Source organism: Antedon mediterranea, chromosome 9 (genome assembly GCF_964355755.1).
Source record: "Antedon mediterranea chromosome 9, ecAntMedi1.1, whole genome shotgun sequence".
In the NCBI taxonomy this organism is placed as follows: Eukaryota; Metazoa; Echinodermata; class Crinoidea; order Comatulida; family Antedonidae; genus Antedon; species Antedon mediterranea.
In genome coordinates this window covers 23,235,233-23,257,110 of record NC_092678.1, presented here as the reverse complement: position 1 = coordinate 23,257,110, position 21,878 = coordinate 23,235,233, and the positions used below count along the sequence as shown (strand labels likewise).

Sequence of the window (21,878 nt, the reverse complement as noted above, 5' to 3'; positions counted from 1 at the left end):
GTCATAATTGTTATCATTGTCATAATTGTTATCATTGTCATAATTGTCGTCATTGTCATAATTGTCGTCATTGTCATAATTGTCGTCATTGTCATAATTGTCGTCATTGTCATAATTGTCGTCATTGTCATAATTGTCGTCATCATTATCCTGATTGTTATTTTCATTGTCATTATCATCGTTGTCATAATTGTTATCATTGTCATAATTGTTATCATTTTCATCATTGTCATAATTGTTATCATTTTCATCATTGTCATAATTGTTATCATTTTCATCATTGTCATAATTGTTATCATTTTCATCATTGTCATAATTGTTATCATTTTCATCATGGTCATCATTTTCATACTGTTATCTTATTTAGTAACTGACATAGATACATTTTTTTTTCCATGTATGTATTCTTTTTAGAGTAGCCCACCAAAGAAACTTTATTATTTATTCTAAAATATCATGACATTCAAATTTAGAGACCATCTGACTAACCATCTTGAATTTGTGGCATACTACAAATTATAATTTATAAATGATTAATTGATGAGTTTATAAGTATATGTATAGTCTCAATCGTGTAGGTTAACTAAATGTTATTAAATGCAGGAGCATTGCTTACACTATCAGATATCCACAGAAGAGTGCTTCTTTAAGTATGTTGGTTGACTTGATTGTTCCTGTTTGCACTAACAGATATACCTCGTCATTCTTACTTAAGCGCACCACAACAGTGGCACTACAGGAATCATCATTATCGTTCGTTGTACCGACCATTTCAGCTATGTTAGCTCCCCCAGCCCTCATGTACACCTGAAAGTTTGTGATGGTTTGGGTTTTGAACACAGTGGCGGCAAAGAAGTATAATCCGTTCGTTGGCGCTTTGAATTTGCCAGTATCTTTGTTCATATCGCTTCCTTCGTTTCTATGCAGTATGTTATACGTGACGATCAAGTTATTTATTGGACCGTACGTCTGGCGACTATTTTGACGAGCTGAAAAGAAGACTCTGGTTGGTTGTTCTGCAGATCCTTTTTGACCTTTCTGACCTTCATCTCCAGCAAAAGCTGATGATCCTATTGGTCCTGGTGGTCCTTTAATCCCTGTAAAGCCTATGTACCCTTTATCACCCGGTAATCCCTTTTCTCCTTTTTCACCAACCCCAGGTCCACGTGGACCAATATCTCCGATTGTACCTTTCTCTCCGATATCGCCCGCATCTCCTTTTTGACCTCTGCTGCCCTGTGGTCCGTGGATTCCTTCCAGACCATTGGTTCCTTCAATTCCTTCGTAACCGGGCTGACCTTCGACTCCAGGGTGACCCATCAGTCCACGAATCCCTTTCCTTCCTTTGACGCAGCAAGCATGACAGGCTGGTGTGTTTTTTAAGCTTTCTACATCTCCCGGTTGTACCGTTGGTGGCGCCTGACTGTTAACGATCGAAGAAACAAGTAACAATACTGTGATGCATGTGAACGTGTCATGGAGCATGGGCATACACTTTTCCGTTATCATCTTTTGCATCTTTTGTTGTTAACTGGAAAAAAGTAATTTGAAAAAACTGCTAATACCATACGAGGAAAACTATGTTGATGATATGATCAATAATAAACAGAAGTCATTGTGTGTATACAGTTCTGTTAAATTCCATTGACACTGTGCATTGAAGTAAATAGTAACATTTTGATGAAAGAAAATAATATTGATACAGTACTGAATATAAAGGATTGAATAGTATCATTGAATATAAAAAGCTATTTTAAGTTTCAATCGTACACAAAATTAAGGATTACTCAAATCTGATAACAATTTAAATATTTAAATTCTTTGTATTAAATTACTTTTTTTGTTTATTAACTATTGTTAACTCGATCCACATTTACATTTGATATTATTTTTACGATTTTTAAAACATAATTTTTATTCTAGTTGATGAAAGCATTTTGTTTCAATTTTCCTGTGCACATATTTTATTTTTGTTTTTAATGTTGAATAACATTTTACATTTTATTTATCATTTGTAATTGAATTAGTAATAGTACTCAAAATATAATTGTTTAAACAATGTGATCATTAGTTCTAATTTACATTTTCCAGTATTTTGACATAAAAAGTTCAGCATATCAATTTGTCTATGTACTTGAAATTATATACCCGCTAAACATGATTCCTTCACCCTCAGATAGTATTAATTGAGTGTTTTCTTTAACCGTGAGATAAATGATATCATCCACGTTTAACGGCAGTATAACCGAAGCGCTCGTTGTGTCCGTGCTATTCTCATTCCCTCCGCTCATCAATATGACGTCTTCTAGATTTTTCTTTAGGAAAACTCCAAAATCATCAATACCAATTTGTCGGTAAATCGTAGACACAAAATGGTAGATACCATTCACAGGTGCAGTGAATATACCAGTAACAGCATTCATGTTGTCACCTTCGTTGGTATAAACACGGTCATATATGACTGTAATTTGCGTATTGTCGGTGTTGATTATTCCTTTATTAAGTTGCATGGAAAAGAAACATCTCGTTGATAATGCTGGGTCTCCCATATCGCCTTGACTACCTTTGTCTCCTTTTGTTCCTTTCAAACCTTGAGGTCCTTTTGGACCAGGTGTTCCCGGTATACCAAAAGTACCTTTCGCACCTTTACCACCAGACTCGCCTTTTATTCCGAAACCATGTCCAGGGTATCCGGTATCGCCTCTGTAACCTTTTACTCCGACATCTCCTAATTCTCCTTTCATGCCAGTCAATCCGTTTTCTCCTTGTATTCCATTTTGTCCGTCTATGCCTGGGTATCCACTATATCCCATGGTGCCAGGTGGGCCTGTAGGTCCTCGTTGTCCACTGATTCCTGGTTCTCCTTTGTAGCAACATCGGAAGCAACCTGAAGTGTCAACGTCACGACCTTGTCCGCCAGGATAGTTGACGATAAATATGGCAAAGAAGAGGAGAAGGCAGCACCAGTACGTGTCGCTCATTTCTCATAAGCTCTGTTGAATGCTAAAAAAGATGAACATGAAATGATGTCTGAGGATTTGTTTATATCTTGTATTGTAGTAGTAGCTGTACATTTAAGCATTTCAAAGTGGTGATGATTCTTACAATTTGTTACATCATACATTATTTTTGTAGACTGTTGTAAAGAACAATACCAACATTGTAATCATTTGATACCCAATTTATTCAACCTTGGTTTTGTTTCTTTAATATTATAATTTATTAATTATACTATACTAATTACTATACTATTAGTTATGGCATCAGTAATTCTGTTATCTTTTTCTTCTTCAGTATCCCTGTATTTTAATTATGTGATCTTATACCAGTTAGTTAATAACTATCAATAGTTATTTTAAATAATTTTTTAAAACATTTTTCAACTGTTCAAAGAATATCATTTAGCATCTGAAGTTTATAGATTTGATATTTTAATTAGTACATTGGAAAAATGTAATTTCACATTAAAAAAATTCAATTTATGTGAATAATAAGAAATATGGTTTTATAGTCATAACAATTCATTTTACATTTATAATTATTTGTTCCAGCTATAAACAAAATTTGAATAATAAAAATAAAATTTAATGAATTTTGAGTCCGGAGAAGAAAGTATTGCCATTTCCAAGCAGTGTTCCAGGATATGCCAACTGAAGCCATACAAACTCTGATTTACGCAAATCCACAACAGCGGTCATTGTTGCCGAATCGGATGACGTACCTTGATCTTCCGTAGCGGCCAGGACTTCAAAATTTTTGTACAAAAGTGCTGCAACATACTTCGAAGTAGCTAATTTGTAAATGGTAAAACTAAATAAATACGTTCCATCTGAGGGAGCTTCAAAGATGTAGTCTTTCTCTTTCCAGCCATTTTCTTCGTTGACTATGACCGTGTCAAATGGAATCACGTTTGATAACCTCCTACCACCAGGATTTAATAAAATTGGACCGTCTACGTCAACGAATTGTCGTTTTTGCCTGCTTATTGTTGATTCTTCCGTCAGATTTTTCTCGTCTATAGATCGTTTAGCAATTCGTTCATCAAAGATGAACAATTGCTCTTGTTGGGCTACAAAATTTTGCGTTTGTTTTACAAAGAATGCTGGAACTGGAGTGACAGCGCTAGGTCCTTTTTTACCTTTCTGACCTTTACTTCCTTTTGACCCTTGAACTCCTTGATCGCCAGAACGCCCCTCACTTCCTCTTGTTCCTATCTCGCCTTTTGCACCTTTTTGTCCAGGATCACCTTTCAGATTCACACCACCAGCTGTTGGTATGCCAATTTCCCCTCTTTCTCCTTTCGGGCCTCTTTCGCCTTTTCGACCTTTAAATCCCATGCTGCCAACTTCACCTTTTGCCCCTGGTTCACCATGCAATCCGTGAATTCCAGGAGCTCCAGGCACTCCTTGGCTTCCAGGTAAACCCTGGTTTCCAGGACTACCAGGGTCTCCTCTTTCGCAGCAAACTGGGCAATGCGGAAAGGTCATCACTTCTTGAATCTCTTGTGCGGTTGTCTGAAGGAACAGGAGGAAGATGACGAGTAAAGAGATGCCGCGATGTGCCGCCATCTGCAGAAAGATTGAAGAACATTGATAACCTGGTGATCGTTCTCTTTTCAAGTAGAATACAAAATGTATTTATTTTTATCAATCATTATTTTGTCAACAATTATGGTACAATAAATAAGAGAATCTTAACTCACTTTACTAATGAATATATTTTAATTAAAATCCTGTGTTTCTAATTAGTAATTCAATCATGCCAAACATAGACATCATTTTATTATACTCATCAGAATGAAAATGTATCGATTTCACATTATATAGTTTAAAAGTTACAAAATATTATTCAATTATTACTATGCAATTTGTTACAATTTCTCCATCCCCTTCTCCTCCCACTTTTTCCCCTGCCAATCTGTACGTACTAGTTTTATACATTATACCTGCTCATTAATTTGTATTTGGAGTAGGGAACACAGTTTTATGTTTTTGTGTTACTCAATCTGATAATAGCATACAGTAGGTATTTTGTAGCATTTGCCGAAAAATGTTGCCTACCCAGCGAGTGAGAGTTTGAGACACTTCAGCTAGCAATGTAGCATGCACATTTTACTGAAACATTTTGTTAAATTGTACTGAATTTAGATCTATATTCTTTGTAAATTGTTATTATTATCTTTGTACTTTTTTTATGAATATACTTTACAAAATATAATGAGCAGTATCACACCTAGAGACTTTAAACATCCCACAGCATCGTGTCGTCTTACAATAACGTTAATCCCATGTGGGATACTGTGGCCGTATTCACAGTTCACAAAGGGAAACACTTACCCTTAAATTTCAAAAATCCAATGTAATTTAAAGAAAATACTTTTACTATTTAAGAGAAATATCTCACAAGTGTGATTGGTGAATAAATAATATAGAGAAATTATTTAGAGGTTTACAGTAGGTTAAGTTAGTATATAGGAGGTATGGTTTGGACCTGTTGCTGTCAGCAGACAAGACACAGCAGGATGTTTAATGTCGCTAGACTTGATACTGTACGTGAATCTACTGCAACATAAAGAGCACATTTTAATCATCCATAATCAAGTAACCTGTAAACGTACTTGTCATTATTCTTGATTCACCAATGTTTATACTTGAACCTTGAGTAAGTTCTACATACACACTTTCACCTTTATCTAAATGATATATAACACTTAGGGTGATCGAATCCATTTCATCGTCATTGGACATATAGTGAGTAGCAAGATAGGTTTTTATTTGTGAAGTACTTAGCTTTACAAGTGACGTGGATTGGAAAATCGTTTCCCTTTGGCTGATGGAAGTAGAGAAGAAGTATGTTCCCGAAACGGGGGCGGTATATTTACCATTAGAACGATCATAATCATTGCCTGTGTTGAAGTAGTCTAGATTAAATACAATTATTAGATTTTCAGCGGCTTTAATTTCCCTTCCAGAATACCCAGCAAAGAAAGAGGTTGGTTTGCTGACGCGAGACTTTCCAATGTCTCCTGTGCTTCCTTGATTCCCTTTCTTTCCTTTACTGCTACTAAAACCTTTATTTCCTTTATTCCCTTCATTTCCTTGATCTCCTTCTTCTCCTATGTCTCCTTTATCACCATCCCAGCGTCCTTCCGGGCCAGATAATCCACTCGGACCTTTCTCGCCTTTTTCTCCAACTACTCCTATGTCACCTATCAATCCTTGTTCCCCTTTCAAGCCAGGTGGGCCGATAAATCCAGGTATTCCATGTATTGCGGGCAAGCCAGGTTTTCCTGGTGTCCCTGTGAAACCGGAAATACCAGGTGGTCCAGTAGCCCCCTTGAGACAGCAGGCAATGCAGGCTTCTTGTGCTAGTGTTTGTTGAGCGAGTAGGAAGCTCAGAATTATTCGGACTGCATTCATATTTTGCGGCATCGGCCTGCAAAGTAGTAAGTAGCAAGGGAGTTTGTGTTAGTGTCTACCCCACATTATTAGTAACATGTTATATTATTATATTATACAAATTTTCCTTTATACAAATTACTTTATTGTTGGTATGGTTGGCATGGTAGAGTACCATACTAGATGATCCATATTGGATCTTACCATTCTCTTTCTATTATTGTTTTCATGAATTCACCATAAGAAATACAAACAAGACTGTGTACCTTGCCGCATATTTATTTTACCAAAAGCATTTCATATATTTTAGTTTAGAAAAAAATGGAAAAATCAGCATTTAAAATGGCTTCTTTTGATTATTTTATCATAAAATTATTTGAAAGCTATTTTGTTATTTTGACGGTACAACTACAATACCCAAATTCAAATAATATTAGAACATACAAAAAAACCAATAATTGCAGAAAAAATTAATTATTACAGTGTTGAGGATTTAATATGTACAGTTTTATTTTATTTAGTGTGTTCAGTTCATATAATATATTGTCACCCTAAAAAAATGGTTGATGAATAGGCCATTTATTGTCATATATATTTTTTTTTATATTAATTTATTAATTTTTTTTTTGTTGGGGGAGGGGAAAAAAGTGAATAACATAACATTACCATACCGTAATTCAAAATTGGATTTTTTATTCATCATTATTTTTAATGTTTTTATGGGATAATAAATCATTTATCTTATTTTATTGAAATTTAAAATATACTGAAATTTCTTTCTAATTTATAAATATGACAAAAATGATTCCAAGAAATGTATTTTGAATCAATCACAAATAGATAGATAGTTCATAACTTTTGTTTACATTTTGTTTACTGGTATATAAATAGATTGATTGTGTTATTAGTTTTTGTTTGCAGTCTGCTGGTTTGCTGAAGGCCTCTAGTAATCGTCCATCAACAAATATCCCATGAAACTAGTCTGTCGCCTCGTATCGGTCAGGAGAGCCTGTTCGCGCGAGATTGTTATGAACACTTGATCTCCTTTAACGAGATGTAAGAGGGCGTGCAACGTTGACGAATCCTTCAGTTCTTCGCTATCCATTTTCAAATAAGCGATGACTCGTTGAACCTTCGTAGTATACTCAAATATTTGTATGCTAACTTGCAGCTGTGGAATTCTCTTGTACACCGTAGTTGAAAAGAAATAGGTTCCGTTAGAGGGCGCTGTGTATTTTCCATTGTGACGCGAGTAATCATCACCTTCATTTTCCATTACTAGATTAAATGGTACTACAAAATTGTCAGTTGAAGCCCAGACTCCCGCCCCATCAAATATTGCGTAAAATGAAGATGGGTTTAACGCCCTTGGATGCCCTGGTGGGCCATCGTCACCTGTACGTCCATTGTGACCTTTGTTCCCTATGTCGCCACGATTACCAAGAGGGCCTTCATGTCCTGTGTTACCAATATCGCCAGCTTCTCCGTTATCGCCGTGCCACACCCCATCTGGCCCTGGCGGCCCTAAGTATCCTTTGCTGCCTTTTGTACCAGTCACACCTAGTTCACCAACCAATCCTCTGTCTCCTTTTTCGCCTGAATAACCGTGCATACCGTGTTTACCAGGACGTCCAGGTATTCCACCCGGTCCTTCTACACCAGGTATCCCATCAGGCCCTGGTAATCCAACCGTACCCGGTTCACAACAAGACGAGCAAGATGCTTGTGCGTGCGTTTGGACAGCTAGCAGAATGTTGCAGATAATTAGTTGGATGTATGTTTTCATGGTTGAATGATCGAGCAACCTGCAATGGTACCAATGAGGGCAGTGTTAGTCTGCCATTCGGTGCTACTTTCATGTTGTCATGTGATCAGAGTAGGTCTGCACTATACCATGTATGAGAAACGTGTCTAATACCAAAAATAATTTCAACTTGAAAACCTCATTTTCATATAGTTCTGTTACGATGTTTCCTTGCCCAACTATTTTGTTCATTTTTAATGTAATAATGCAAGTTAAGAATATGTAGATGTTTTTTAAGAATTAATACTAAATTTTATCTATACAAAATTGTTTTCCTGATGATACAATTTTATCTGTATAGTTGTAAAAAAAAAATAATTTTATTGTTTTTATTTTTATATTGCGATAAATGTTTGTGTTGATGAATATTATTTACCAAATGTTTGGGATGTTTTGGGATAAAATGTTAGTGTTAACTGTATTTTATAAATGGGGTGTACTTACTTGTATTGTATAGAACTTATAACACTAACTACAAACATACTTTTTAATATAATTAAGCATACATTAGAAATATGATTTCACCTCCTAGAGTTAGAATTCTACATAAATACTTTCAAACCAGAGCTTCAACAAAATCTATTTGTAGAAACTTTATTTTGTAAAAGGACATTAATGATAACACATACAATGTATAGTATTTCATGAACATGAACGTAACATTTTCTAAATTACGGTAGAACCTCTTTAAGGGACACCTTTGGGACCCAACAAGTCTCCCTTTAGTAGGGGTGTCCCCTGAATAAGAGTTGACCTATTTAAAAGTTAAAACATTATGGTTCCTCATTCATTTCAAAGGAGAGAATACAATTATTTTGTGCACCCTAGACAGATTCTACTGTGTTTATCCACTCTAGAATTTATCTAAAGCTCTGTCTACACTGAAACTTTATGTGACAAAAAAATGAGATGGGCCCAAATATGGTAGTGATGTGCCCAAATACGGTAGTGATATGACATCATCATGTCCATATAGGGCACATCACATTTTTTGGTCACATAAAGTTTGATAGTGTAGCTTTATTCTTCTAGGTTTTTTACATGCATATATATTGAAATATTAATTTTTAAAACTTTTTTTATGAAAAATATATTCACAGTTGAAAGACTACGAAGAGCCAAAGTGTAAAAAAAAACATCATAAATTTTTGTTTAAAAAGACCGAATAAGTTAAATATCTAGAGATAAATTTTCTGGTATAGATTCAGAATTTTTGAAAGAATTTTTCTCTTATTATTCTTACCACTATGATTTTATCAATAAAAATATAATAAATATAATCTTACCTTTAGTAAATGTTTTAAAATATTGATAGACCAATATTAGAATAATAAATATATTTTGGGGTTACTGGAGCCAAAGTATAACCGTTGTTCACCCCATGCAATCACAGTTTACTGTTACCTATGTCTTGGTGTGGAGTAAACATACAAAATTAAGATCTCATTCCTGATTGGATAATTGTCTTAAAGGGGAGGAGCATAAGTTTATTAGAATGTTCCATTATGCTTACAGGTAAATATTTAGCATCATATTAGGTAATATTTACATGTTGGGGAATTTAAATTGAAATTTCTTTTTTGGTGTACATTAAAAAAAATATTTTAAATGGACTAATACCAATAATCTATTCTTATAAATGAATATTTGTGAAATGGACTTTTAGCATTTTGTTCAAAAAGCAGTAAAGCATAATATTTTTTAATTTAATAACTTAAATATAGGAAGTAATAACAATATGTTTATCACTGTTAGAATCCTTGGTTAGTGTTGCTAGATTACTGTCTTTATCAGATTACAACTTCTATTTTTTTCCAGGTAGCTATTACCAATTGAATATATGACTTCCTCTGATATAGATTAACATGCTTTCTTTATTTATCAATACATTCATTCATCAGTGGAAAATTACTTTCGTTTATTGTCATTTGCATATAAAATATACATAGAAATTATGTTTACTCTGAGATATACAAAAAAAAAAAATTGTTATTACATTATGGAATTTTAAAACATTTTAAACATGCGTATATAAACTAATGGTAATTGGTAAACATATTGCTGGCCTATCCATCATACATCTTCAATTCAATTTGCATATTTAAAATATGTACTATATTATGTAGTCTGGTAAAAGTTAAACAGATCCACTGTATGTGTTTTCAAAACTGATTTATTAGGTGATCATTTAGAATAAAAGGATCACCTATTGTTATTGTATAAAATCTTAAATATTATTATTTATTTTTATCTCTCTCTGTACACTATTTTGTGTAATTTTTTTTATATTTTATAATAATGAATTATTATTAAAATCATTAATATTGTTCATTGCTTAATCTAATTAATAAATAATCTTTTTGTGTTGTTTTTTTTCAGATATTCTGTAAACCAACAGAGTGAAAGAAGGTTTACGTGGGCGTTCCAGAAAGCAGATTACGACAACTCCGACATCGCTGGTTCAAAATACCGCAATGACATGTACGTATTGTATTTAAAGCTCTGTCTACACTATCAAACTAGTTTGACAAAAAAGTGTGATGTGCACAAATATGGTAGTAATATGACATCATTATGTCCATATATGGGCACATCACACTTTTTTGCTACATAAAGTTTGATAGTGCAAATAACTTATAACATTACCTGTCGCTGCTGAATAAGCTATGCAATACACTCTATATGTGACTTTGTTTTTCTAAATTGTTCTTTTTGGTAGGGCGATTATTTACAGTATCGAGGTCAAAAATACAGTAGATGGGGGAGCATCGTACTGCAAGGCTTGTCCTGTAGGTAGTGATATGGAGGGGTAAGTTTATTAATTAGAACAGCTTTGTGTTTGTAGTATATAGAATGATAGCAATGCACCATGCAATATAATGTAGACAATGCCAATAGTGCATGCTATGGAATGCTATTTATTGCAAGATAGTACTAAATTGCATTGTATAATGTTATGGTATAGATTTTGTATTATTCTGTCTGTAATGAAAATTATACTGTTTTTATCGTATTTGTTAAATTTTAAATAAAATCAAATTTGGTTAAATCTTTTTCACTTGAAGCATTTATGCATATGTTATTGATTTATCCGTTATTTTCTGAAAATTGTATTAAGCAATAATAAAGTATGCAATGTTGCAAGATTCTTGATACAAATTTAGTAATTAGTTTAAATTGTAAAGACAAAAGCATGATTGTGGCTTTATTATATCCTGAATGTGCATGTGTTATATAAAACTGTCCTACAGCACTTTATATGAACAAGTTCCCAAGAATGCATGCACAGTTTTTTTTAGGTCAGTGAAAACTTTATGCATTTGTTTGTAGAAGTGCCGCATTTTAACAGTTTTGGTGTGAGTGTGAACGCACTGCTGTGCTATGCTGCTGTTATGGAGCGTCCGATGACCTATGACCTTCCATTTGTTCTGTTGCTTCTATAATCTACCATAACTGTTAACTATTAAAGCAAGTGAGGAAAAAACCTCAATCAATGTACAATGAATTCCAATGATGTAAAACTACTGAAGTATCTAGGGGTTCTAGGTATCTACAAAATCTAAAAAACTCCCTATTAATGAGCTAAACTTTTCAGACAAATTTCACTTGGCATGAGAGATAATTTGTGTTTATTTTATGTTTTGTTTAATTATTCTGTTTACCTGGAAATTGAATAAAATAAATGTAAAAAAAACAAGAGCAACATGTATGCATTCGGCCAATGCATATAACATACACTGCACTCAACGCAAATGCATACAGGTTGCTGTGTGGGAACACATAATACTATTGCATGTCTAACATCCTAATCTATTTTACACGCTGCTATAGCTGCATCCCATGCCCAGAAGGATATTACATTTCAAACAAAACTAACAAGTGTGAGCAGTGCCCTCCAAGTAAGTACACCTGTCTGTCTGTCCATTCCTTAGTTCAGAGTATGTAGAAGTAGGTAATGAAAAAAGGTACTATGAAACGATCATTTAATAGTGTGTACTAATGCGTGCCATGTGACCCACATTCGTCCAATCAAATTTAGGTGTTATATAATGTATAATAAATAATGACGTAGTGCAAGTATAGTATCTAAAAAATTGCGCTAAATTTATATGTCCATTTCTTATTACAACCTGACTGAAGAGGTCACCCAATATAAGCAATGAATAAAAATAATATTTTATAGTAACACGGATCTATAGCTCAATATACTTTTTTTTAAATAAATAACTGAAAAAAACAAGATAAGGTGAGTGTGGGAAAACAAGTTCCCTAAGGTCATCCCGCCTTCCCAATTGGATTAAATTCCCATTTTACAGGAAAGTAAAGCCTCAATAGTATTATCCCTGTTACCTTGATAAAGGTGACCATTTAATCTGCTAGGATAAGGAAAGTAGCAAGTCATCCAGGTGCCTAGATAATCAACGCTTTTGACCATTTATTTCACAATTATTTAAAAATTTATTTGTTTATTTTTGATAGTTATTATTATAATAATAGATCCACTTTTTTTTTTTTTTATATTTCTCATTCAAGGTCAATGGCATCCCAGAATATTGTCTGTTCAATAAATTAACATTTGCACATATTGCCTTCTAGGACAGAAGTTAATGTTCAATAGTAAAGCTCTGTCTACACTATGAAATTTTATGTGACAACAAAATGTGATGTGCCCATATATGGACATGATGTTGTTATATCACTACCATATTTGGGCACATTACACTAGTTTGGTAGTGTAGACAGAGCTTTAGTAGATATTATTAGTAAAGTAAAGTTTGTAACACCACGTGTTTCCAAGGGAAATAAGCAAGGTTTAAAATGTTTCAGTATAGTAGTTAAGCTTAAGGATGATAATAGATGCCTTTAAACCTGTCGTCTGGAGTAATGCTAGGTACGGTACTGTATACACCATGCAACCCTTCAAGCAGTAACATTTATTATGTCATAATTTAAAGAAGGTTATAATATCACCTTAAAAACTGTCTTCTGGAGTAAATGTAGGCAAGAAAATCAAGTCAAAATACAATTAAATAAATTTATCTTTTCATAATTTCAAGAATGTTAGGTTATGATATTTAAATATATTTGTTTCTTTTGTTTTAAGATACATATTTACAGAATGCTCACCCATATGGTGAAGAGTCTTGCATCCCATGTGGTGAGGGCCTGAAGACTTACAAGAACTCTGTCTGCTACGCTGACTGCCATTTGGTGTACGATTACAAACACTATGATCTAACAAGTTTGAATGGGTAAGTCAAAATGCTTGATAAAAAAAATAACTGAAATTCAGTAGAACCTTTATTAAGCTGTCTATACTATCAAACTTGATGTGGGGTATCCATATATGGACATAATGATGTCATATCACTACCATATTTGAGCATATCACTACCATATTTGGGCACATCACACTTTTTTGTTAAACTAGTTTGATAGTGTAGACAAAGATTTAGAGGACACCAATTTTTCTCACTCATTACGATTTAACAGAAAATGTTTTTAATTTGAATTTCTTTTTAGTTTCCATTCCGTGTTGTCTGGTGCAAGTTTCTCAGCTAAGGGTACCAGATTCAATTCTTTATTTAACATCAGTCTGTGTGGAAATAATGGAGTTGGCACAGCGTTGTGTAAAAACAATGTTACTATTCATTCAGAGGTTAGTCAACTTTCCCGGTTTCAGACACAGGAACTCTCCCAAACCCGGAAACTATCCCAAAACCAGAAACTCTCCCAAACCCGGAAGCACTCCCAAACCCGGAAGCACTCCCAAACCCGGAAGCACTCCCAAACCAGGAAGCACTAATATTGGGAGTTAATGCTCAAACAATCATATTACTGTATATTTAAATATCTTTTGTATATTTTCCAGAAAACTGAGGACTTCGACGATGATGTAAAATCGCTGATCTGCCGTTCAACCATTATCCCATCCCCTACAGGGGAAAACGAGGCAACACTGTCTGCCCAGCCTGTCAGGTAGAAGCATAGTTTTATTATCATATAAGTATAAATCCAATGTTTGGGTATAATCCTAATTTAGCCTACAACTTCCCTCTGGGACTAAAGGGTCTTTAACACCTGTTCTGGCATTGTTTTGGTCCGGTGCCGGGAAATCAAATCAAATGTTTCGTTTTCATGTTGCTATGCGTATATGGATTGATGCACAGCCACATGGAGTGTCGTATAACGAAGGGGACCTAGGATAAAATAGTAGAACAGGATGTTTATATTTTACCATTTCTTTTCAGCATTGGTGATCAGCTGATTGGTCTAAATGATGCTATGGGTTTAGCAGGTATCACTAAGTCTGTGTTCCCAGAAAGTCCCTATGACATCCCAGACCTCAAGTTTTACTTCCATTCATCTGAGTGAGTAAAGAATAATTTTGTTTTGAATTTATTTTTCGATTTATACTGTGTAACAAGACTTTTCTCCATGAGGACCCGATCCATGACCTAGTCCAGGACTTGGTCCATGACCTAGTCCAGGACCCAGTACAGGACTTGGTCCATGACCCAGTCCAGGACTTGGTCCATGACCTAGTCCAGGACCCAGTACAGGACTTGGTCCATGACCCAGTCCAGGACTTGGTCCATGACCCAGTCCAGGACTTGGTCCATGACCCAGTCCAGGACTTGGTCCATGACCCAGTCCAGGACTTGGTCCATGACCCAGTCCAGGACTTGGTTCATGACCCAGTCCAGGACTTGGTCCATGACCTAGTCCAGGACCCATCTCAGTGTGAGACTTCTTTTGAATAGGATATTAAAATGTACCAAGTTCTGTATTGTCCACATATGCAATGTATATACATATTACCCAACAGCTTTATGTCCCACCCTTAGGACGAGGCAGTTAAAGTAAACTATTGAACCCATGCCTCCCACAGTCTGATACTCCTTACCATTATGTCATACAGTACTACTCTCTCTATAACAAATTTTGAATTATTTTTTTCTTGTGGAACTAGCCTTAAAGCCCTCTGGGATTATTTAAGTTTCTCCAGCATAAGTGCATTCTACTTAAAAAACAAACAAAAAACTCATATTACACAATTGATGTATCTTACATTATAAAATTGAATTGAATTGAATGTGTGTTTAGTAGGCCTATAGCATGAACTAGTACATTATCATATCTTATTACATTCATATTGCCTATAGATCCACAAAAGCATGCAAAAATGGCCGTTCAACCGAACTTATTTTGAGGTGCGATAAGAATGCAGATGGTCGTGGTGTTCTGCACCTTCCCGAAAAGTGTCCAGGTGGCACGTGTGACGGGTGCACATTCCATTTCCTGTGGATGACGGCCGCTGCTTGCCCAGAATGTATGGAAGATGATTATTACGCAATCAAGGGTGAATGCTCCGCAGGCAAGCAGGTGAAACAATATGTATGGAATAGTACAAGGTAGGAATCAGAAAAAACATCTACATGTAAATCATTTTTTTCATGAAAAATTGTCTCTACCCCAATCCACTAGCCTATCATAATTAATAATACATTCAACCCTAGGCATAGTCACTTAAATGTTTCTCTGCATTTACCTAAGACTGAATATATAAAACATAGCCTTGCATATAAAGTTGTGCTCGTCTATGACCCTAACATCATTCAAACATGGACTTTATTAAAACTTTTAAATATATTTTTATACACGGTACGTAATATTGTAAAAACATTGTTGAAATTTTATTAGTATGTGTTGACCTGGGCCTCTGTGGTTAATAAAGTTTAATTGAATAAATATTAATATTGGTTGAATTAATTTGCTCCCTACTGTTTATTTGTAGAGTGTGTCGTGATGGAGTTCCACTACCAGAGCCTATCACCAGTGTTTGTAGTATGATACCATGGTATGGCCAACTTGCTATCGCAGGCTTCGTGTTCTCACTCCTTGTACTTATAGTAATTGTAGTCGTTGTCTGGAAGCAGAATAAAACGTAAGTAATATAACCTTAAAGTCCTATATGAACTGACATAATGATTAGATGAGTTACCCACCACAGGACGAGTTTCAAATGTTTGAAGCTCTGTCTACACTATCAAACTAGTTTGACCAAAAAAATGTGATGTGCCCAAATATCGTAGTGATATGCCAAAATAAGGTAGTGATATGAAATCATCATGTTCATATATGGGCACATCATTTGTTTTTGGTCACATTAATTTTGATAGTGTAGTTGAAACCTTCCCAGTACATTTCTAGTAATTTTGATACCCTAATGATTGTTGTGTGTGGACATTGTGATGTATATGCCTACCTATCATAAAGGAAGCGCATAATCTATTTTGAACGCAATCTGCCTCCTTGCAATAAAAACTGCCTCCTTACTTATAAAGCTGGTTGCTTCTGCCTCTGGGGAATTATCTGCGGCAGAAACAGTCTGCCGCTTTATAATGGCACTAGTTGTTTGAAGTATTCATTTTCTAATTGTTTGTCTTATCAGACTTGAATACAAGTATCAAAAGCTGGTTGCTCCTGCCTCTGGGGAATTATCTGCGGCCGAAACAGTCTGCCCCTTGGCACTAGTTGTTTAAAGTATTCATTTTTTAATTGTTTGTCTTATCAGACTTGAATACAAGTATCAAAAGCTGGTTGCTTCTGCCTCTGGAGAATTACCCGCGGCAGAAACATGCGCTATTGGAGAGGACGAGGAGGAAGACAACATCATCTTTGAGGATGGCAAATCAACGTCTTTCTTTAGCAAGTTGAAATCACTTGGCAGCAGCAACTCTTCAGACAAGGTGAGTCACTCTAAGAAAATATTAAAATAGAAGTCTCTTTATTCTCTCTCCTTCTTTCTTTCTTTCTTTCTTTTTTTTTGTCTGTATCTTTTTTCTTTTTTTTCTTTTAGTCTTTTTTGCTTTCTTTATTTCTATCTTTTGTCTTCTTTTTTTCCTTTCTTCTTTCTTTCTTTCTTTCTTCCATTTCCCTCTCTTTTTTCTTATCAACTTTATTTGTCTAAAATGGGAACCAACCAGTGACAGTTATCAAATAGAATATCAAGAGTAGAAAATAAAAAAGAGATGCACTGACTATTTCTTCCTTTAGTTATCTAGCCTTTTCTTCCTTTCATTTTCATTCTTTTTCTGTTCATATAATTCATAATACAAAATTTCTTCAGTGACCCATCACCATATTAAATAAAATTAAAATACCTCATTGTTATTTCATTTTTTTTTAATTATTTTTTTATTTTGCCTGAAAATCATACTTATCCCATGTCTGTTAAATTATATATTTGTTATGAAAGATAAATCCCAGCTTTATTTTGAGTTTATACAAAATGCCTTATTTTATATTTAGGTTTTCAGTTAATTTTGATTGCGTTTTTACAATTGTTAACCCTTTTTTCCTCCCGACACATTCATGTAATCATAGGACCTGGAATTTTCATCAATGCAGAATAAACTACTTCCTACCAGCTAAATCAAAGTAGGTCCATCATCATCCATCTCAACTCAACCAGTTTACGTTCTTTTTTTTTTTGTTTTTCAATGTTCAGTTTATTTTCAACATTTGAAGTAGTTGTGCTTGCTTGAACTACTCATTTAATTTAGCAGCATGTCAAAATATTTATGTTTTTATTAATTGGTAAAACTAGCATGACTGACACCTTAATTTTCCTTCCAAAGTTTATTAAAAGAAAATCTAGGAAAATGTGTTGCATGTGCTACCATGTTGCCTAATCTATATCATATCATATCATTGATATATTTAAAAAAATAATTTCTCCATTTTTAGATCTAAAATTGTAAAAGTTTAAGTTTAATGTTTATTGTGTTATTTGTTTTGTGTATCTCAGCCTATTAGTGGGGTTTTTATTGGTTGTGAATTGAATAAAATTAAAATTAAAATATCATAGGGGTAAATAGCAGTAGCCTGGTAGCTGTCATCATATTTTAAAGAAACTTAAAATGTCTCTAAACACACAATACAATTTTGCATTTATGTATTCTAGAATAAAAAAAAAAAACAAAATGTATGTTATATGTTTGATATACAAATATCAATAAGATATTTAAGATACTGATGTTAACATGTTTTACCTTTAATGTCTACAACATTACATATTGAGCTGCTTAATTTCTGATACTGTTGTATTGTTGAACTTGGTTTAAAATAATTGTTGTTTTTGCTGCATGAGTTTTAAATATTCCTGCATGACATTGTCTTTTTATAATCCTAAAGCCCTGTCTTCACTATCAAACTAGTTTGACAAAAAAAGTGTGATGTGCCCAAATATAGTGGTGATATGCTTAAATATGCTAATGATATGACATCATGTCCATAGATGTGCACATCACATTTTTTTTAATAAATAAAGTTTGATAGTGTAGACAGGACTTTAATTAGTTAAAATTTTAAATTGGGTATGTTCTCTCTACAATTTGTTTTTTTATATATTTTTTTTTTAGTATTACTTGTTTTATTTGTTTACTTTTGTTTATAAATTCCTTTAGAAGTTGTTCTTGTTTAAAATATAGTGGCACTAAAACCTGGTTGCGTATCCATACTGTACATGGGTGGTAGGTTCAAATCCAGACATAGTCACTGTACAGATTTTTTCTTTGGCTAGCTATGGCTAAACCAAGGCCACTAACTAAACCCCATACATAATACAAGATTTCTATTCCATGTGACTAAAAATTGTAAAATAAAAAATCATTTCTTAAATTAAAATTTAAACAATTAAAAATTGATTGTTAATTAAATTGTTTGTTTTTTCAGGTGGAAGATGACATCAAAATGCCGCTGTATCCTTTAAATTTCAGCGGCACGAAACCAATTGAAAACATCAACATTTAACATTTACCTTTGATCATTTTTTGGTGCTTTAAGACCATGTTGAGTCTAATCTGTTGTTCTATGGAATGCAAAAGAAGAAAGTAGGATGGCATCGATTTGTTTTTAGCATGCCATACAAGGAATTGGTTGATAGAGGGCAACCTAGTATGCTGTATCCTACACTTTGAGTAGATTATATGTTTATGTTAAGATTGAATTGCATTTTTTTATCTTTTTCTTTACGATGAAGGTAAATCGTGAACAATCACTTGTCATTGACAAATAAAAAATGTCCATAAAAACTATCAAAACAGCAAAACAAAAATAATGGTATTGAAGAATGGCATGGTATTAAGGTAAATTTTATTCTCTATTCTTCACCTTTTTTTGTTTCGGTTTTGATAATATTGTATTGACGGACAGTTTTCAAAAATTGATTCATCTATTGATAGCCTTGATTTTATGTTTGTAGTAGTCATCAAATTATATAAATCAAATTGTCCTTTTATATAAACAAACAGCATTTTTCAAACTATTTATGTTTACAGACGTATTCAAATCTGTTGACTGTAGATTTTCATTTCTCAATAACTGAAATTACCGTTTTTTATTCACTCTTTATCTCTGTCAGTCGCATTTTTGTGCGTGTGAATGTTCTTTATTTAAAATATATACGGTACTGTCGTTTGCACGATAGACACATCATACACAAACAAACGATAGTGTCTGATAAGTGATGTGTCAGCAATTGTACAATACAGATTGTATTTCATGGTTGATCGAACAATCAGTCTGGTCGAATATTATACCATGGAGTAGACTTAGCATACTTAGCCTGCACCGCTGTTAAATAAATGAAGCTTTTGAACATTCAACACTAGCGAGTATTATAACACGTATGGTTACATTTTATAATAAGCGCAGACTTTGTTTATGCGGTGTGTTTAAAATTATATCACACGATAGACGTTAAGCAACATTTAGCAAATAGGCGTTTGTTATCATTAAGCAACCTTTATCAAATAAATTAAATTTTTCAATCTTTGATATATTATATGTACAATAGTAATTTTTTAAAATTATTTCTTAAATTTTGAATACAGTAGTGTGCAACTTTTTTAATATAGTAAGGTTTTTCTTTATTTCTTTATCAATCTCTAAAATAGTGTTATAATAAGTTATTTCTAAAATCTATTGCGACATTTAATTTCATATCTAATAGTATACTGTGCAATTAATATATATTTATTTAGGACTACCTACAGCAAGTATAATACAGTAGATTTCTTGATATTTCCAAGTCTTATTCTTGTAAATAAATGAATATGATTAGACGGCCTAAATTTAAATATGCAAGCGCTACCTCTCAAAGGAGCCTTTATATTGAGAGGGACTATTCATATAATAGTACCCAGGCTAAATTAACTATAATTGCTAAAAAAATAGTGAAGGGCATGTGGCGCAGTGTGTTTTGACTACTAATCGTGAGATCGAGGTTCGAATCCAACTCTCGCCGCATTGCTTGTATCCTTAGGCAAGATACTTTGCTTACGTTTGCCTCTCTCCACCCAGGTGTATAAATAGGAACCCGGTTAGATCAAGACACAACTTTGCGCTGATTACTAGCTGCATTATGGGAGTATGTTTCCATACGTGTTTGATCAGGAAAAAATGACTGGGGTAATAATGTTCAGCGCTTAGAGGTTTCACAACATTAGGCACTATATAAATCCAGGATATTATTATTATTATACAACATGCTTTCATTGGCGTATAGTAAGTGTTCTTTACAAAGTGTAATTTATAAGCAGTCTTTCATTTTTAGTAGTTAAACTTAAATATTGAAGCATTCCTGTATTTTTAAATTAAAAAAGACTGTATACATTTACTTAATTCCACATGATACGTATTTAATCACAAAATATATTTTAAATTAAAAATATGATTCATGAATTATTTATAGAATATATTTAAAATACTTAAACTCAATTTGAGAATATATTTAATAATTTTTGAATTAAAGAATATATACATTTATATAAATATTGATAGTTTATTCACGTGAATGCTTAATATTTTGCAACACTGTTTTCTGATCGTTAATGAGTGTCATTATGTAGTTGAAACTCCCTATACGTTTTCTCTAAAACCTATTATAAGGGAATGTCTTAAACTGGCCCAAAATCTTTAAAATGAATGTATAAATGCAATGTAACAATTAAGTGTATACCGGTGTGGGGCAATGTATATAATTCAATGTTTGTATTTGTGATTTTGTGAAAGTCAATTTTGATTTTATACATTAAGTATCATTATTCATATAGTGTTGAAAAGAACTTTTAAATTGTTCTTCTAAAATTGATTAAGAAAAATAAACAATTGTATTGATTACATATCGTGTATAATGTCACTCAAATTTGATCAAACCTAGCAACCCAACTGCAGGTTCACGGCAGCCTAGCAACCCAACTGCAGGTTCACTGCAGCCTAGCAACTCAACTGTACCTTCACGGCAGCCTAGAAACTCAACTGCAACTTCACGGCAGACTAGCAGAGCACTAGCAACTCAACTGCAGCTTCACCGCAGCATAGAAACTCAACTACAGCTTCACAGCAGCCTAGAAACTCAACTGCAACTTCATGGCAGACTAGCAGAGCACTAGCAACTCAACTGCAGCTTCACCGCAGCATAGAATCTCAACTGCAACTTCAGGGCAGACTAGCAACTCAACTGCACCTTCACGGCAGACTAGCAGAGCACTAGCAACTCAACTGCAGCTTCACCGCAGCCTAGAAACTCAACTGCAGCTTCACAGCAGCCTTGCACCTCAACTGCAGCTAAGCAACTCAACTGCAGCTTCCCCGCAGCTTAGCAACTC

The 21,878-nt window shown here is 33.8% G+C and overlaps 4 protein-coding genes across 6 annotated transcripts in view; 1 reads left to right on the top strand and 3 right to left on the bottom strand.

Annotated features, from left to right (window-relative positions):
• LOC140058411 (endosome/lysosome-associated apoptosis and autophagy regulator family member 2-like) overlaps positions 1–21,392 on the top strand; it is a 36,355-nt gene extending 14,963 nt beyond the window's left edge. Inside the window, exons 11-22 of one of the 2 annotated variants that reach the window (XM_072104005.1) lie at positions 10,582–10,683; positions 10,922–11,011; positions 12,034–12,101; positions 13,307–13,454; positions 13,726–13,861; positions 14,075–14,181; positions 14,454–14,573; positions 15,369–15,617; positions 16,001–16,150; positions 16,781–16,955; positions 17,593–17,646; positions 18,943–21,392. In XM_072104005.1, the coding sequence (XP_071960106.1) occupies positions 10,582–10,683; positions 10,922–11,011; positions 12,034–12,101; positions 13,307–13,454; positions 13,726–13,861; positions 14,075–14,181; positions 14,454–14,573; positions 15,369–15,617; positions 16,001–16,150; positions 16,781–16,955; positions 17,593–17,640 (1,393 nt within the window). In that variant the 3' untranslated portion in view covers positions 17,641–17,646; positions 18,943–21,392. The remainder of the gene's footprint in view (positions 1–10,581; positions 10,684–10,921; positions 11,012–12,033; positions 12,102–13,306; positions 13,455–13,725; positions 13,862–14,074; positions 14,182–14,453; positions 14,574–15,368; positions 15,618–16,000; positions 16,151–16,780; positions 16,956–17,592; positions 17,647–18,942) is intronic. The other variant, XM_072104004.1, reaches the window with a different exon arrangement.
• On the bottom strand, positions 405–9,671 carry LOC140058416 (uncharacterized). Of its 2 annotated transcripts, none has more exons than XM_072104009.1 (2): positions 9,489–9,655; positions 405–1,531 (listed from the first exon to the last, which is right to left on the bottom strand). In XM_072104009.1, exon 2 carries the CDS (start codon positions 1,516–1,518, stop codon positions 613–615), a length of 906 nt encoding a protein of 301 aa, XP_071960110.1. In that variant the 5' UTR covers positions 1,519–1,531; positions 9,489–9,655; the 3' UTR covers positions 405–612. The 2 variants fall into 2 exon arrangements, with proteins under 2 accessions (XP_071960110.1, XP_071960111.1); XM_072104010.1 differs by lacking the exon at positions 405–1,531 and adding an exon at positions 4,737–6,435 and having other exon boundaries at positions 9,489–9,671.
• Positions 2,000–3,333, bottom strand: LOC140058417 (uncharacterized). The gene has a single exon (XM_072104012.1). The coding sequence runs from the start codon at positions 2,979–2,981 to the stop codon at positions 2,127–2,129; it is 855 nt and encodes a 284-aa protein (XP_071960113.1). The 5' UTR covers positions 2,982–3,333; the 3' UTR covers positions 2,000–2,126.
• Positions 3,509–4,568, bottom strand: LOC140059302 (uncharacterized). Its single transcript, XM_072105169.1, has one exon. It carries the CDS (start codon positions 4,566–4,568, stop codon positions 3,585–3,587), a length of 984 nt encoding a protein of 327 aa, XP_071961270.1. The 3' UTR covers positions 3,509–3,584.
• Positions 21,393–21,878: the final 486 nt, after the last annotated feature.